A 16,265-nucleotide genomic window follows, 5' to 3' on the forward strand; every position below is an offset into this window, starting at 1 on the left:
TAAAATTACACTGGTCTGCAAAAAAATTTTTATTCCATTCGCATGGGATGTTTTTGGTAAATATTACACTCTTATAAAATGGTTTTCGAATGTGCTGAATATAAAAATGACTTCCATTTCTCTCCGTCACGTACAGTATTTTTGTAAAATAGAAAGTGTTTGCGTAAGAGGAGCATAACAATAATGAAAAAACCAACATTTCATTACAACGAACTGTGGAATATTTCTTATAAAATTAAACTAACAATTTCGTCGTGAAACGTACGTAACATTCCGTGTTTATTCCTTTTGTCTATGAAACCCTTTCTTATTCTCTTTGATACTTCTACGAGCACGTTTAACTTTCCATTTTCTGCTCCACTGTTTGCATTTATTCTTGAGTCTTACTCTGACACATATTAAATGAAAGTAAGAAATCGCATTTGCATAGGATTTTCAGGATCAAGAATAGGATACCATATTTCGAGTTGAACGGGAGTTTCACTCTAAATGATACTATAAATTTATAAGATTTCAAGAAAAAACCTGACGTGATGGAATTTCTTGAGGATTTTTTCCCGGATTCAATGAGTGAAAACTTAAAATAAACAGTACAAAAAACCTGGGCAGTTTTTTGGTTGCAGATCTGTATTATTTTCAGAAATTTTTTCAAATGGCGAGAGAAAGAGAAAGAAAAAAAAAGAAAGAAATCTACATTGCAGCGAAGATTCAAGAATTTCCAATATCTCTTAAAATTGTAGGAGAAAAAAACTCGACTGTATCGTTAGAACATAGCAAAGTCTACTTTTTTTATTCAATCAAGCTGGTATTCAATTTTTACGAAATGCGAGAAAACGTTATTCACATTACTCGATCACGCCGTAAGAAATTGAAAGTGTTTTATGAAAGCTGATTCCGTAGTCACCATCTTGGAACAAAGGACAATTTCAGGGGTTCATGGACGATTCATTTCCATTTTTTTTTAACAAGACGGTCGGGTTCAATGATATTTATGGTTCTTGAATTTATATTATGAAGTATAACAGTATTATCTTCGTGATTTATCATAGAATGGAAGTCATTGTTGATTCAGCGACCCTTGATTAAGCTGTTCTCTGTAACCTCTTTTTCCCCTTTAATTCTAGTGGTGGGTGCGGGTCAAAATTCAGTTCGATCATAATGACTTCGAATTTTGTTTATCCGAAGGGTCGAAACTCCGAATGTTTTCAATTAGTTAGAAAAGTTTGCGTAACGCGTGAAGAGTGTGGAATTTTCGTGAAATTTAAAAAAATTGGAGCTTCGATTATTCGGAATTTGGATAAACTGGGCACGTGAGATTTGGCATCGTGGTCAGTTTTAGTTGAAAAAAGAATCGTTATTTTCGATGCGAGTGAGGTACAAAAATGCAAAACACCAAAAAGTCGACGGTATGAAATCCCGAAAGTTAGATTACCGATAATTAAAAACACAGAAAGATCGTAAATACGAAAAGTTGTCGTGTAGAGAAATAAGAGTTGAGAATGCAAAAATGTATGAATAAATTTATATCGATTTTTTCATTCGAAAACGGGCAAGACTGCGAAGTTCAAAATATTGAATTGCGAAATTACCGAACAGGCAGAAAGTCGAATTTTCAAACGTTCAGGCTCGGGCCTTTTTATAAAATTCACGAATCCGAATTTAAATCCGAAACGAATATGAACAAAGATTCGAAAGGTTGAAATTCCGAAACCCACTAATTGTAAGACAGAATGGACAAAATACCGAAAGCTTGCAAGGCGTTAGAAACACATTTATTCTTTCCATCGTCACCAGTTGCAGCTTGTTAAGTGACACGAGGGCGCGTACGTGAATGTGGAACAGGATTTAATGTAATAATGTCTTGAATAAATTGAACGTACGGGAAAAAGATGTACTGTATGAATATTATTAAAAATATGTTGCCTATTCCTTTGCGTTCTTGTTTTCTTCGATGACATTGACGATTGTTTAGACAATACAATGAGATAATTTTGATAAAACTAGCATCGAGTTGAAGAATTTCACAAATTCGAAATTTTCAGTAGATTCGGTATTTCGTCTTTTCGAAATTCTGGTCCTTCAGCATTTTAGGAATCGAAATTCGGCTCGTTCTGAACTCTAATTTTCGACAAGTAATTTTTGTGGTTTTTTTGTCTGTTTGAAGTATCAGCCGCACTAAATTTTTAATTTCGAAACTTACGTTTTTCCATGTCTCGACATTCCGCGCTTTGTTCATTCGGAATGCAGATTGTTCTAAGAATACTTGTTCGGTTGAAAGAGCGTTTGGTTAGATAAACTTTCAGGAAAACAGTTATTCCACTTGTTAATTTATCGAAAATCTCAATTTCCATACGCCGATCATTCGTTATTTCAAAAATCGTATATCGAAAATTTCGGTTTTGGACCGGTCAAATTTTTGGTATTTCATAATTTCCACCCCCACCCTTCGATGCCTCGGCTGCCGCGTTTTCTGCCAATCCGCATCTTGATTATAACTTACAGAAAAATGTCGCGTCGGTCGGGTTTCATCATCCACGGTATTTTCAATCGGATGATCGACGTCCCTCCATTTGACCACCGGTAAAACAACCACTCGTGTTTCGCGTCCGGATTGTTTCGGCTCGGACAACCGTGCGCGAGGCACTCGTGGCTATTTTTGTTTAGAAATTTTTCCCCAGGGGTCGTGACCCGTGCAAAGCGAGGGTGACGTAGGCGCGTATGTAAGCGCCTGACGTGTGCGGGGATTTCAAAAAGCGTTCTCCCGATGTATTCAGCCGTCTTTAGGGGCGAATATGGATCCCCTGAATGGCGGAGCACGGAGCGAGCGGATTTCTTCGGCACAAAGCCGACCGTCAAGCCTCTGCCTCAGGCCCGGATTACGGGGGCTGTTCTACAAAAAAATGCCGAATGTCGGTCCTGCAATATAGTTCAATAGGTTAGGTTTGAAAAGTGTTGACGGAAAATTATATATTATATAGTTGGGAAACATATTTTCTATTACGACATTGTGTAATTACATTTCATATTTGTTTTTTTTCTCACCTCAACGTTGGCAAAATCTTTTCATAATAAATTCAGGGAAAAAATTACGCGATTTTTTGATATTTTCTACACGTGTGTACAAAGTTTTCGAACTTTGTACAGGAAATTTTTTCGAATGGGATTGCAGCGGGACATTGATATTTATTCGATCCCTTATCGGTAAAGATAACGAGTTCGTATACCAGAATTTTGGTAAATTTAAGCGGTATTTTGAGAAATATGATTTTGATAATTGAAGACCCTTTTCACCCAACGCGAAAACGTCCACGCCTTCTTACCGCTCCTGCAGGACGTGCTCTACACATTTTGGCGCATAATTAAGAACGATGGGACGTAGAGTCGGGTCGAAAAAATGGGTGAAACGAAATTAGGACAAAAGAAAGGCTTAGAAAGTCTTACTCGAGCTAATCTCATTACGTTAATGACTAAAAAAAATTCTGGGACGCAGGAAAAACTATCTGAAACGTTGTAATGTGAGCTGAAACACGTTCTTTTTATTTTTATTTCTCATAATATATAATTTTACAACATTGCACTGATATTGACGTAGTATATTGTATCACGAGTGCGGAAAGTCGGCGATTTCGGACGAGTTCTGTATTCACACGAGACAGATATCGCGCATATGCGCGTGTGCACAAGATATTTTTTCCAACACCTGTAAAGGAACGTTTTATTTGCGAAGCAAACTAATGTGATATAATAATTTAAATCATCAAGGGAAATCAAGAGGGCCAGAGGCACAGGCCTTCACGAAACTGAGCCTGAATGCGCAAACTTTAGATCGAACTCAATGACGCCATTCGCTGTAAATAAAGTCCGAGCGTAAAAGTAAGTTATTGGAACGTGCGCATGCGTCAAGGAAGCTCTAGTGCGTAAAATTGAGAATTTGAGCCAAGCGCATACGCTAGCGTCGTTTTACCGCACTGTTCAGAAACGGGGCATTTCGCTTCGAGAATTTAACTTACTAAACAGGTGTTAAAAAAAATCTGCTTCGGTGAGTTTGTCGAAAATAGTCTTCCGAATAAAACGACCCGTCGTGGATATGAAATAGAACAAATTTACTATATCCCAAAGAATTTTGAAGTGTTTCGGAATGAAGCATCGGTATCCAAGTTTTTGTTTATTATTCCGGTACGATCTATTTTCACATATTTAAAGCGATTTTCGAGTCTCGCGAATACAATAGTCTTGTAGATATTTAATATACGACTATCTCGTGATGAAATTAATAAAAAGTATCGATTTTTGTCCCACCAGCCTCCTTAATATATCCTTATTAACGGGCTAAGGAGTAAAGCGTGCAGTTTTAATTCTCCCTGTAGCTTTTCCTCGCAAATTTCCACTAGCGTAATTTGACGAGCGTCAGCTTGCAGCTTACGGGTTGCCCTCGCTTCGAGGGGGGCAAACGGGGCAAGTTCACGACCTTGGGGAAATTCAGCTCCTTTGAGTAAGATGATGCTCGTACTCCAGAAATTTGTTTCTCGTCGTATGTTCGTATGGCAACGAAGTTCTGAAACTTCAAATTACTTGATCCTTGCGGTGTTTCCTTCCGAGCAAGCAAGTCAGGTTCGAAACTAGTTTATAATGATTGACTACATATAAGATTAGGTACTGTAAAAGTTTTCTAAAGTGATATTTTTTTGTAAATATGTTACACGGTTTTTTATTTCTATAATTCTGTTACCATTTTTACCGCGCTTAGTTAGGAAGTTTGTCGAGAAATTAGTCAAATCATTTCGATTTTTCTTAAAGTCTTTTTTTCCTAAATAACAGGTCTATTATTCTAATTTTTTTTTTTTTTGTTGTGAAATTTTGTTCCGTGAGCGGATACGCATTTGTCTTGATATTTACACTGAATTTGGAATTGGAATCGTACAGTCAAAAAATACCGTCTCAACGTTTCTCCAGGAAAACTTCTTTCCGTCCTAACTTGGTTTCCAACCTACCTCCCGTATTTTTATAACGTTTTTTCGCATCCGCGTACTTCTCTCACATCTTGTTCTTCTTTTCCTTCTCATCCATTTTAGCAAACCTCATTTCCCAGAGACTTTCCTGCGTGAGGCGGCACCGGCTAGTCATGCAACTTCGGCCGTCGTCCCATAAGCGATTTGCCGAAATTTATTCACGTGCGTTTATTCCTCTTCACCTTGCAGAATCTCCTCTTCTACTACGAGAGCGAAAGCTGCTCACGACCCAGCGGCGTCGTTCTCCTCGAAGGATGTTACTGCGAACGTCTTATCACAGCCAAAGGAAAGGAACCGGATAAACAGGTAAGTTCGTTGCAGTTTCACGTACTTTGGAAGGCGGTTAAGGGATACGTGCGAGCGTACACTCCGGTAAAAAATAAATCGTACCCGAACATTTGATACGACCAATTATCAAAACGATACGACAAAGGAATGAGTTGTAAACTAGCAAATTGGAACAGAGAATGTTCAGCTCTCGAATTGTTCGTAATATGTCCTTTGTATTTTCAAAATTGTGATTTGCTTTTGTAATTCTGATGGATCTGGGTTGATTTCGTTTTATCAATTACTCCAAATCACTTTAATCAAATTGTCACTTTTCTGTTTGGCAAAACCTAATTTTTATCAAATATAACCTACGCAATATTTGGTATTAAATGTGAGTGCACGGTACTTTGTAATCCGTTGATTGCTTGAAGAAAAAAAAATTATCTATGGCGATTTTATTTCAATTCAAGTTCAAAAAGGACAGTGACAGTTTTTGAATTATTGTTTTGTCTATTCTGTTCTGGTTCGGTACCATTTTTGTTCTGACTGTACGCCGGGGATACATCTTGAAGCCCATCGAATAGAATCGCGTGCGTGACAAGTAAAACGTCGATAACGAGCTGCGTGTGGCTCACATTACTGGATTTCAGCCACGATACGTGACCACTTGATGTGTTTACAAGATCCTGGAAAAGACGTGCCGAAGTCGGTTTCTCAAGAAAAATTTGCGGGATAGTGTTGATTTTTTTTTTTATCCCAGACACAGAGAAACGGTTCGTTTACTTTGGTAAATATGGCCAAAGAAGTGTATTCTTGATTCAGAGAAACGTCATCCTCTAAAATCAATTACAACCAAATTCATTTTAATTGATAGACATTTTTTTGCACACATTTTTTTCAGTCGCTTTATTACCTCTTCGGAGAAACATCCTGTTTCACTGGCCAATTTCTTCTGTAAGATACTTTTTCACATCGTAAATACGTCCTCGATTTATTGTTAGTCATTTTCCCGAAATAATCGCTCTTGTAGACAGAATTAATTGAAATACACTTTTCAATTAACTCGGATCCCTTTGATCGTAGGAAAGTGTACAAGGAACCTATAGAATGTTGTTGAAAAATTGTGAATGCGGTAAAATCAGAAAGATAATTAAAATCGTAGAGAAATCGGCATTTATTTTTATTTTTTTTTTTTTTTCCATACCTCGTTATCGACAATTCCAGAAAGCTTTTCGATTATCTTTGGAATTTTTCTCTTCGATACTTTTAATTCGTTACCAAAGTTCTTTGAAAAGTATTTTGCACAACTCCGTACGCGGATGAATTTTACGAGAGGAAAAAACTTTATCACCTTTCCTTTGAAGACGGAAGTGTAGGACAGGCGAGAGAAAAAGGATGAAATTACGAATTGAAAAGAAATTTTGTAGCAGGTATTATACGAACGTGATATTCTTCGTCGCGTAAGAGCTTTCGCGAAATTCTACCACGGCTTTGCGATGCGATGGTTTTAGTTGATGAATATTACTCGTCGAATAAGAGAGGAAAAGAGACGGAGAGTGAGACGGGAACGAGAGGAAGAATGATAACTTTCTCGGGTACATCCAACTAATTTACTTAGGAAAGTTTGCTCCGACTTGTTGAAAACTTTTACATCGTGCTTGCCTTATATCGTATATAACCTTGTGGTCGGTGACATCCATCGTTGCGGTAGCGTTATACGCGTGTATATATGTACATATATATATATATATATATATATATATATATATATATATATATATATATATATGTATATATATATATATATATATATATATATATATATATATATATATATATATATATATATATATATGTATATACTCTTATCTTAATTTTTAATTTTTAATTTTCAAAGAAAAAGAAAAAAATTATACCTAAATGAAATTTGTTTGGCTATATACGTAATCATGTAATGGGTATGTGATGGCATATACACGATACCCGAGCAGAGAATTTGGACTAAAGAGGGAAGATTTTAACGTAACTTCAATTTGGAATAACTGTATTTAAGGGGGTTTGACGGTTTGATGGTTTATTGAGATCTTTCCCATGGCAATGTTGGGAAATAACAAGAAAAGTATACAAAGTTCAGCTACATTCAGAGTCTCAAATCCAAAAACTTAGCCTAGTTTGATATCTAGTGTAAAGAGGAGCACAGAATAAAGACAGAGAACTACGACATAGACAGGAGTAGAAATATAGAGATAGAAGGATACGAAAATTGGAAGAGTGAAAGACGGTAAAGACAATGTTAGAAAAAAAAAAAACAAATAGAATAAAAAATAGAATATATAATTTGGGGTTGATGCCCAAAATTTGATGCTTTTTATTGATTTTACATATGACACGAGATAGTGTCATGTTGAGGACTCGTCAAATTTTTGTGTTCGTCAGCTGAAAAAATTTCTTCGAAAATACTGAAATTAGGTACAAGCAAAAGTTCAGATACCGATACTCCGTTTCAAATTGTTTGAAAATTGTCAAAAATCTGGCAGATTCGTTCGAATCTTTTCTACGATGACTGATTTTATTCTTCAGAAGATTATTCTGTCGATAGTCAGTGGAATAGATTTTTTTTTTATTTCGATAATAAGTGCGATATCGCTATTTTTTGATAGAATAAACTTTTGCCGGGGTGTTGTGAAATTGAATATTCAACAATGTTAACGTATTGAAAAAAAGCGTTTCAGTGACTTTGCAGAAAATAGTAGTCTGAATAAGACGAACCGTTGTACAGTGAAATCGAACGGATTCAATAAATTTCTAAGCATTTGTTTATAACTTCAAAACTATAGATATTTTACATTTTCAAAGAGATCATCGTAGCTTACGAATACAATATTTTAATCAACAGGCAACGTACGAATATATTTGTGTATTAAATTTCGAAATTTCCAGTACGTTGAATAATCATGATCTAGCATTGTAAATGAAAAGTGTTTTCCGAAATAAACTGTCGGAACGAAAAAAAAGTTTTACCCGGAAATATTAGCAAGTAAATGTGAGAACAGTTCTCTTGGTCAGTACTTTTGAATAATTCAATTTTTTCTTCACTTAAATTGGAGCGCAAAAATGATGGTAGGGTAAAAAATGTGACGTTTCAACAAACATGCAGATTCATCCTCTCGAACTTCCGTCCCTGGAGATTTAAATCGAAGATTCCTTTTGGGGGGAAAACGGTGTCTGGAATTGCACAGGTACTTGAATGTCTGAGCTTAAGGGCATTGGGAGAACACGATATTACGATCTTTCCGTATTTATAATACAACTCGTCCTTCGGTCTGAGATACTGGGAGCTGTAGGCAGGCCAGGCATACATATAGGCAACACATACATCGCTACACGTTTATTATATCCGTCTGTACGTTGCCAGGGGCGAAGAAGCAACGATAGCTAAACACGGGGATGAAAATTGGGAATCAATTCTTTCCCGGGACAAAGCCGAGACGAATGATATATTTTTATACCCCGTATCTCCGACTCCATTCTTGATACTTATTTTATATTTTTTCGAAAGAAATATTTCGTTATTTTCATACTGCAACAGCTATTATACATGCTATTAACCACGACGAATGCTCGAGGGTAAGAAATCCGAGTCGGTTCAGTATAAATCAGCCGGTACAACAGCTAATTAGCAGCGTTATAAAGTTAACGTTAGAAAGTAATTGGCGTAGGAAAACCTAAAATTGTAGCTGGAGAAATATCGAATCACTCACGTGTATGAAAGCTTGAAAGTTTGAACAGTACAAATTTGAAAAGGGTATAATTTCAATAAAGGCACATTTAAACAAAGTTTAGACACATTTAATTCGGTTCGAAATAAGCCAGAAATTTTAGAAGTTTAAATTTGTAATCTTGTAATGTGACAGAATTAGTTGAGAGTCAGAGTAAAAATAAAATAGGCCGGCTGATACGTAAAATTTCATTATGAAGCAAAATATTAAAAAATGGTAAGAATTCAGAATGGTAGTAGATAAAAAAAAAAAAAAAAATAAAGAGACAAGGATCTAAAATATCCAATTTCATAAAATGAATCCAAACGTTTTAAAAGTGAGCGTATCATCGACATGCTTATAATTGTAGATAGATTGATAAGAAAGATAGACTTCCACCATTTTTCGTTATTCGAAATTTGTTCGTAATACTGATATTTTACAATATGAATACATGATCACACGTGCAGTGACTATTCGACTATATCAATCTCTCCAAAATTCTAAGTGCACAATTTTATAGTAGTTAAATTATGTAACTACGGCGTTTCTGAGATCAGGAAGTCTGGATATCGTAAATTCCGTTATTTTCCTCTATTCCAAGCAACGTGAGGTACAAAAAAAAAAAAAAAATCGAAGCGGCGCATGAAATAAGAATAATGGAAATCCAGTGGTATGAAGGTTGAACTCGCTCTGATTTTACACAGCGATTTACGCCGCTCCATAGGACGAAAAGATGCGGCACGACGCTTATAACATGTATATGAGGTATTCCATACCATTTCGACCTGGGTCTGACCCTCGACCCCTCAAATCTGGTTCCCGATTTTTCCTATCATTACTCTCACTCTGTCGAGCAATTACAATTTTTTTCAGATTTTTCAAAATAAATTTGAGCGCGTCATGAATTTTTGAATTTTTTTTCGGAACACCTCGATGGCCGTAATCGAAAAATCTGAAAAAATTCCCAAAAATACAGTGTCAGATATAAAAAATATTGGTGCAAAATTCATAATGTCTGGGCTTTTGCTTCAACCTGTTTCTTAGGGTTTTTGTCAACCATGATAAAAAAAAAAAAAAAAAAATTCGAAAATTAAAATATACACTTTAGAAAAATCGGAGAAAATTTTTTTAAAATCTCGTACTATGCATACAAAATTTCAAGCAACGGTCTATAGTAAATTGACCTCTGCTTCTATTTTTTTACATTTATTTTTACTTAAAAAGCTAAAAAACAGGTTGAAACAAAAGCCCAGACATTATGAATCTTGCACCAATATTTTTATATCTGACACTGTATTTTTGGGAATTTTTCCAGATTTTTCGATCACGGCCATCGAGGTGTTCCAAAAAAATATTCAAAAACTCATGACGCGCTCAAATTCATTTTGAAAAATGTGAAAAAATTTGTAATTGCTCGACAGAGTGAGAGTAATGATAGGAAAAATCGGGAACCAGATTTGAGGGGTCGAGGGTCAGACCCAGGTCGAAATGGTATGGAATACCTCATATTATATACTCCCGAGTCTCGGGGTTGTAATTTCAACTCCTTCATTTCCCGGACGGCGTGCATGACAATTTTTTAATGAAACTTCATCTCGCTCTCGAGTCAACCGGGATAACAGGGAGGAGCGATTCGACGCTATCACATCCGCACCCGGTTCAATTATTCAGCTGGAGCCGAGTGGCAGTCTGTGCGGCGCAACTCGTCGGCCTACTTGTTGTCACTCGGAGACGTTGGGTAACTCGATTTTCCCTCGATTCCCTCAACGAGAACCACTACATTGAATTAACGGCGTCTCTTCCTCAGATATGCTCGCGGGGCTCACGGATTAACCTGTCGAAGCGGGAAATAAGCCAGCCGAGAGCCATTGCGATGTCAACTTGAATTTCAGGCCGTGTATCGATGGTTTTTTTTTGTTTTTTGTTTTTTTTTTTAAAATAAATTCCGCACATTCGGTTACATGTAACTTCTTCTTTTACGGTGAACGTTGTAGTGTGGAAAGATACAAGAAAATAGAGGTTTGGGATAGATCGAGTTTTCCGAAGAGGCGGAAATCTGTTTCATCGAATATCGTAATACAGATGTGTCAGACTTCTGACAATTTTATACTTTGACTTTTTGTACTTCGATCTTTCTACATTTTGACTTTTCTGCACATCGACTTTATGGATTTCTAAATCCTGTGGAATAAATTCCCGTACCTTTGAAAATCTGGTATTGTGACCCTTCTGTTGTACAGCCCTTCTACTTTTTTTTATACCGCACGAAAATTTTTGTTTCGAACGTATCAATTTTTTGATAGGGAGATTTGCATTTGAATTTATTCCTTTTCTGGGGGATATCACGATATCCGTGATCGTGAGAAAAGAGAGATCGAAGTACAAAAAGCCAGAGTATAAAATTGTCAGAAGTCTGACACATTTGTATTACGATATTCGATGAAACAGATTTCCGCGTCTTCGGAAAATTCGATGTATCGTAAACCTCCATGTTCTTATATCTTTCTATGCAATTACTGTTTTTCGTCTAAGTGTTCAAGGGTTTGAAAAAATAAATTTCAGTGTACAGGTGAAGTCTGATATCCGTGAGATGAGATGTAAGAAAGCTTTGCAACGAAATAATATTAATTCGGCATTACAGGCTGAAACGTGAATTAGAGCTTTATTAGGTATCCAAATGTCCGCTTGTTAACCTCTAGTACAACTCCACCATTAGAAATCTCATCGATTTTGTGGCGAAGAAATTTGGATCTCCAATGGATGTCCTTTCCGTCCGTTGTATTCATGTGCACCTCGATCTTATCCACGCGGAAAATTTACCTCCAGTGGAAATATCTTGAAAAATATTAGAAACTAACAGTTGCACATTTTCTTCTGTCCCAGATAAAAAGTCCAGGGCCTAGATAATATAGATTCGGCAGTCAATAACGAACCAAGTACGTGGATACTGGACGAATTTGGAGTAGTCGAAAGGACTGAATTGCTGGGGATTTGTATAATTTCGGTTTCTCTCTCGGAGCTTTCTTTTGTGGCGAGAAAGGTATTTGTCTTATTTATTTGTCTTATTTTCGATATGATTTTTATACGGTTGCATTGTTACGCGCAATTGAACATTAATTTTTCTGAGACCTTTTCAAATTCTACATAAATCACTAAAATCTCTCGGGATATGAGAGTAAAAACAAAAGGAGACGGTACGAAGGAAAGACTTTAAGACCTTTTACGAAATTGGCAACTTTTTTCGTTGTCTGAAAGAGATATTTGCATGATTTATTCTTTTAGAGATCCAGTTAGAGTTTATTCTGAAGTTTGTAGACTTCAAATAAACAAGTTTTATATATTTTTCACCTTCGATCAAAGTTTGGTGATAATAAAATTTTTTTTTAACTAATCTGAACTTCTGGCTAAGCTGTGACACATTTTACTCAAATGTGTTTGTGCATTTGAAATCCGATCCGCGGAAGTAATTGAAACGAGATCTCTTAGCTTTGTAAAATTATTGGATTGTAGTAATTTTAAATCAGGTGAAAGCTTCCGTATTTAAATGGAATAATTTTAAATTCTTTGAAATCTACGTAAGTCACGGAGAAGTTGTTAAAATTTATTCCAATTCCGTGAAACATTCGAAATTTGACGAAATCAGTGTTTTCACGTGAGGTTTACAGAAATTTCATGAATTATGCGAGTATCTTCTGCAACGTTTGAAAATTCCCTGAAATGTTCGATGGCATGAATCCTCGAAATACTGAAACATCGTTACTGAAATCACTGCAGAAAATATGGAAAACATGGCATGGAAGTTTTTTTAAAACATTTTTCAAAATCATTGCAAAGTCTGAAATCATGTAAAATAATTTGAAAATCTATGAAAATTTGCGATACTTCAACGAGATACGTTGATCATCGATCATATTATTATATTCTAATGTAACAAAGATGTTTGCAAGAATACAAAAATACAAATTACGGCAATTATTAACAAAAGCTTGGATATCAATGCTTTATTTGAAATGGATTTAAAATTGTTAAAAATCTAGTAAATAATGCATTCGATATTATTAGTGTACGATAGCTCATTCTATTTAGAAGACTATCTTTTACAAATTCACTGACACGCTTCTTATTTAACATTTAGTGTCGTTAAGTATTCAACTTTACAACATTGCTCCCCGATATCGATTATGATGGACAAATACGAGTAGCGGTATGGAATTGACTACCGAAAATAAAGAGAATCCGTTACATAGCAATTGCGGAAAATAGTGTCCTAAACAAAATTAACTCTCGTAGCGAGAGATCTAACGGATCTAATAAATTTCCAAACAGACTCACAAGAAAATTAATGAAAAGTAGGGATATTTGGCCGATCAACCTCTAAAACTGGCGGACATGAAAGAATTGGTAATTTGCAATTCCGTTCTCCAGTCTCCCGTCTCTTTGTAAAGTTGCCAAGTTATCAAATGTGCGCTTAAGGTCACGGAGTACTCCTACCCACCTTACCGATGGAGCAAACCGCTCCTCGTTCTTTCCAGAATAGCGCAAAGTATCGCAGCTATGTAATTTTTGGCCTGCGAAATGCGGGAAATGTGGGAATAGTAACACGCGTCAAAAAACGACACATTTTTTTTTGACGATTTACGGGATTTGAGTAACTTTCCTGAATTCCGCTGATAAATTAAAAAGTGATTCGCCGCCGTAATTTCAACCCTTTCCTTTCGTTTGCTCATTCAATATAGAAACAAAGAGGGTGAATTTGCTCGGTCGGTAAAGGTAGGAGTATTAGACGACCTCAACGTGTTGCTCTGACAACCAGTGCCGCAACGGAGAAGTTCTAGGCGAACATATGTGCCCGGAGGAACAAACGAACCTCGGGTAGTTAAAACTGTACGGATTATTAGCGAGAAAGACGATGCCATTACGCGGAGCTTAGAAATTCTGAAACTTTGCTGCCCCCCTTCGGCGATGTGGAGCCAGAGAGTGGTTGATCGAGGAAAGTGAGGTAAAAGTGTTGGTTTAAGAAACAAAACTGTCGGCGAACGAGCGAACACCAGGCTAAACAAAAAGTAATCTCAAAGTAAAGCTGCAGGCTCTCCGCCAGACGGTTATTTTACACCGCTTTAGATCCGTCCGCTGATTTTCGAGAGAGAATTTGTTCGCAATCGCGCTTGCGGAATTCCGAGCAGTCTGTTTTTTACGTTCGAAACTTCGCAGGACTCGGAATGTTGATGTTGGAATAATTTTTCCAAACGATTCAAAGACGTCCGGAATTGGAAAACAAATCTTTTAGATCAATGGTCTAGATTTATAGGAAGGAAAAACTGATACTCAAAGTTTTACTCTATTTTACAAATGTTTAAAAAATTCCATTAAATCACGATTCAGTTTGAAAATCATCGTCTGCGATTGATTGATACTGTTTTTGTACATAAGATGTTTTTACATGTAACAGGAAGTCTGAGGAATAATTGGTCAAAAAAATATAATATAAAAAAATAGAACAGATGAATATCCTCGAATATCTGTAGCTACCTACAAACGTATTCGTATTTTCGTCGAAAATAAGAATTTACTTTAAAAATGTTTTCACCAAAGTAGGTTTATTATATCATACATTATATGTGTTCATATCCGGTGTCGGAAACAACATTTAACATTACGTGGCCATAATCTTAATTTTCTGTTTTGTGTAAAAACGCGTAACAAACTCTTGTTATATAAAGAATCATGCGCAACAAGAAGGCAACGGTCTTTTCGCCTTACATTATATTTGCAATATTCGTTTTTGGCTTCCATACGACTCATGTTGCAAACTTATGCTCGGCCCGAAAAGACCGAGTTTGCCTCCTTGTTACATAATCTACTATTATTAAATCATTGGGAGAGGAAAAGCTTAGTAATGGAGATTGATTAAAAGAAGGACGACTGAAGACAAGGGTAGCTGGGAGGAATATTTTTTTTATTTACAAATATTTTGCAGCTGCAGAGTGCCGTTAGAGGATTTTTCCTCGTCGCCTGAGAGGCGCTTGTATCTTAAGTCACGTTAACGCCGTTGTATTGTAACTTTTTCCTTAGTTAATCTTCCTAATATTTACCGAAGCAGAAATTCCCATCAGGCTTGTCGATATAAATCTGAAGAGGGATGCGGAAGTAACGTGGGGGAATGGCTGCTTCAGAGTAGGTTATATATTTCTTCTTCGTGACTGTATTTGTTTAATTTTCTCTTGGTACCAATCCGAAAAAAACACTTTTGAGTCTACAGAGGCTCGCGTTTTTCGCTCGTGAGTCCGAAGAAGGGATGGAAGAGACTTGAACACTGACGAATTTTGTACCTTATCCGGGATCGGACTTCTCATTGTCGCTCTGATAAGAATTTTCTCTGAGCTATGTATTACAGTAATAGTTACTATAGATATATAGTTAGAACCAAAAAGAATAGTAACACCTATTACATCTTCTGCAGGTTGAAGCTAGAAACCTCACATTCATTTTCGACCAAGAACTACGTTTTTCGGTAATGCAAAAAATAAAAAGGATTCAAATCTCACCACGCGTGTTCGAGGCAAGCTCATCGGCATTTTCTTTTCCGGTAGATCTTAATGGCTCTTGGAAGATAATTCATTAAGGAACGACGAACCGCTCTGAACGAATTGGAAATTTGGTTTCGGCCTCGAGAATTGGCTCATTTTCGCCAAAGGGTTGCCTTTCTCTCTCTCTTTTCGCGTTAATGTAAAATTCGACTTCGGGGTCTGAAATAGAACCGAGGGTCTGACGCTTTGAAAAACTTGACTTTACCGACTGACGAGAAAATTTAACGACATTGATGAAGGACCTATTCATCCTCTGGTGAGAGAAATTCGTTTCGATGTTTCTTCCCTCAGACTCGACTTACTGCCATATATTTCAACACAAGCCAAGTTCGAAATACAGAATGACTAGACCGAGAAGAAAATGAATGTTACATCGAGGTTAATTGGTTTGATCACCGAGTTAATTAGCTGCTGTAAAATCGATGATAAAAATATGATCCTAATGATAAAGATGAAATATTGATGCCCAATGACAGAGAATTTTGTTTCGCACACATTTCTGTTGTTTTTTCATCCGAGTGTTATTTTCTACACCGAATCGGTGGAATTTTCTGCCCCACTTTGTTACTTTGATTACGGAAACTCCGAAGGATAAAACGAATCTGTAACCAGAAACCGCCGTCACGTGTAGCGAAAAA

General features: G+C 36.4%; 1 protein-coding gene across 1 annotated transcript in view; it reads left to right on the forward strand.

Moving 5' to 3' along the window:
• Positions 1–16,265, forward strand: part of LOC107222865 (ras-specific guanine nucleotide-releasing factor 2-like) — a 113,429-nt gene that overhangs the window by 13,556 nt on the left and 83,608 nt on the right. Inside the window, exon 3 of the mRNA XM_015662387.2 lies at positions 5,199–5,315. Within this exon, the coding sequence (XP_015517873.2) occupies positions 5,199–5,315 (117 nt within the window). The remainder of the gene's footprint in view (positions 1–5,198; positions 5,316–16,265) is intronic.

The sequence above is a fragment of the Neodiprion lecontei genome, chromosome 3 (assembly GCF_021901455.1).
Source record: "Neodiprion lecontei isolate iyNeoLeco1 chromosome 3, iyNeoLeco1.1, whole genome shotgun sequence".
Lineage (NCBI taxonomy): Eukaryota > Metazoa > Arthropoda > Insecta > Hymenoptera > Diprionidae > Neodiprion > Neodiprion lecontei.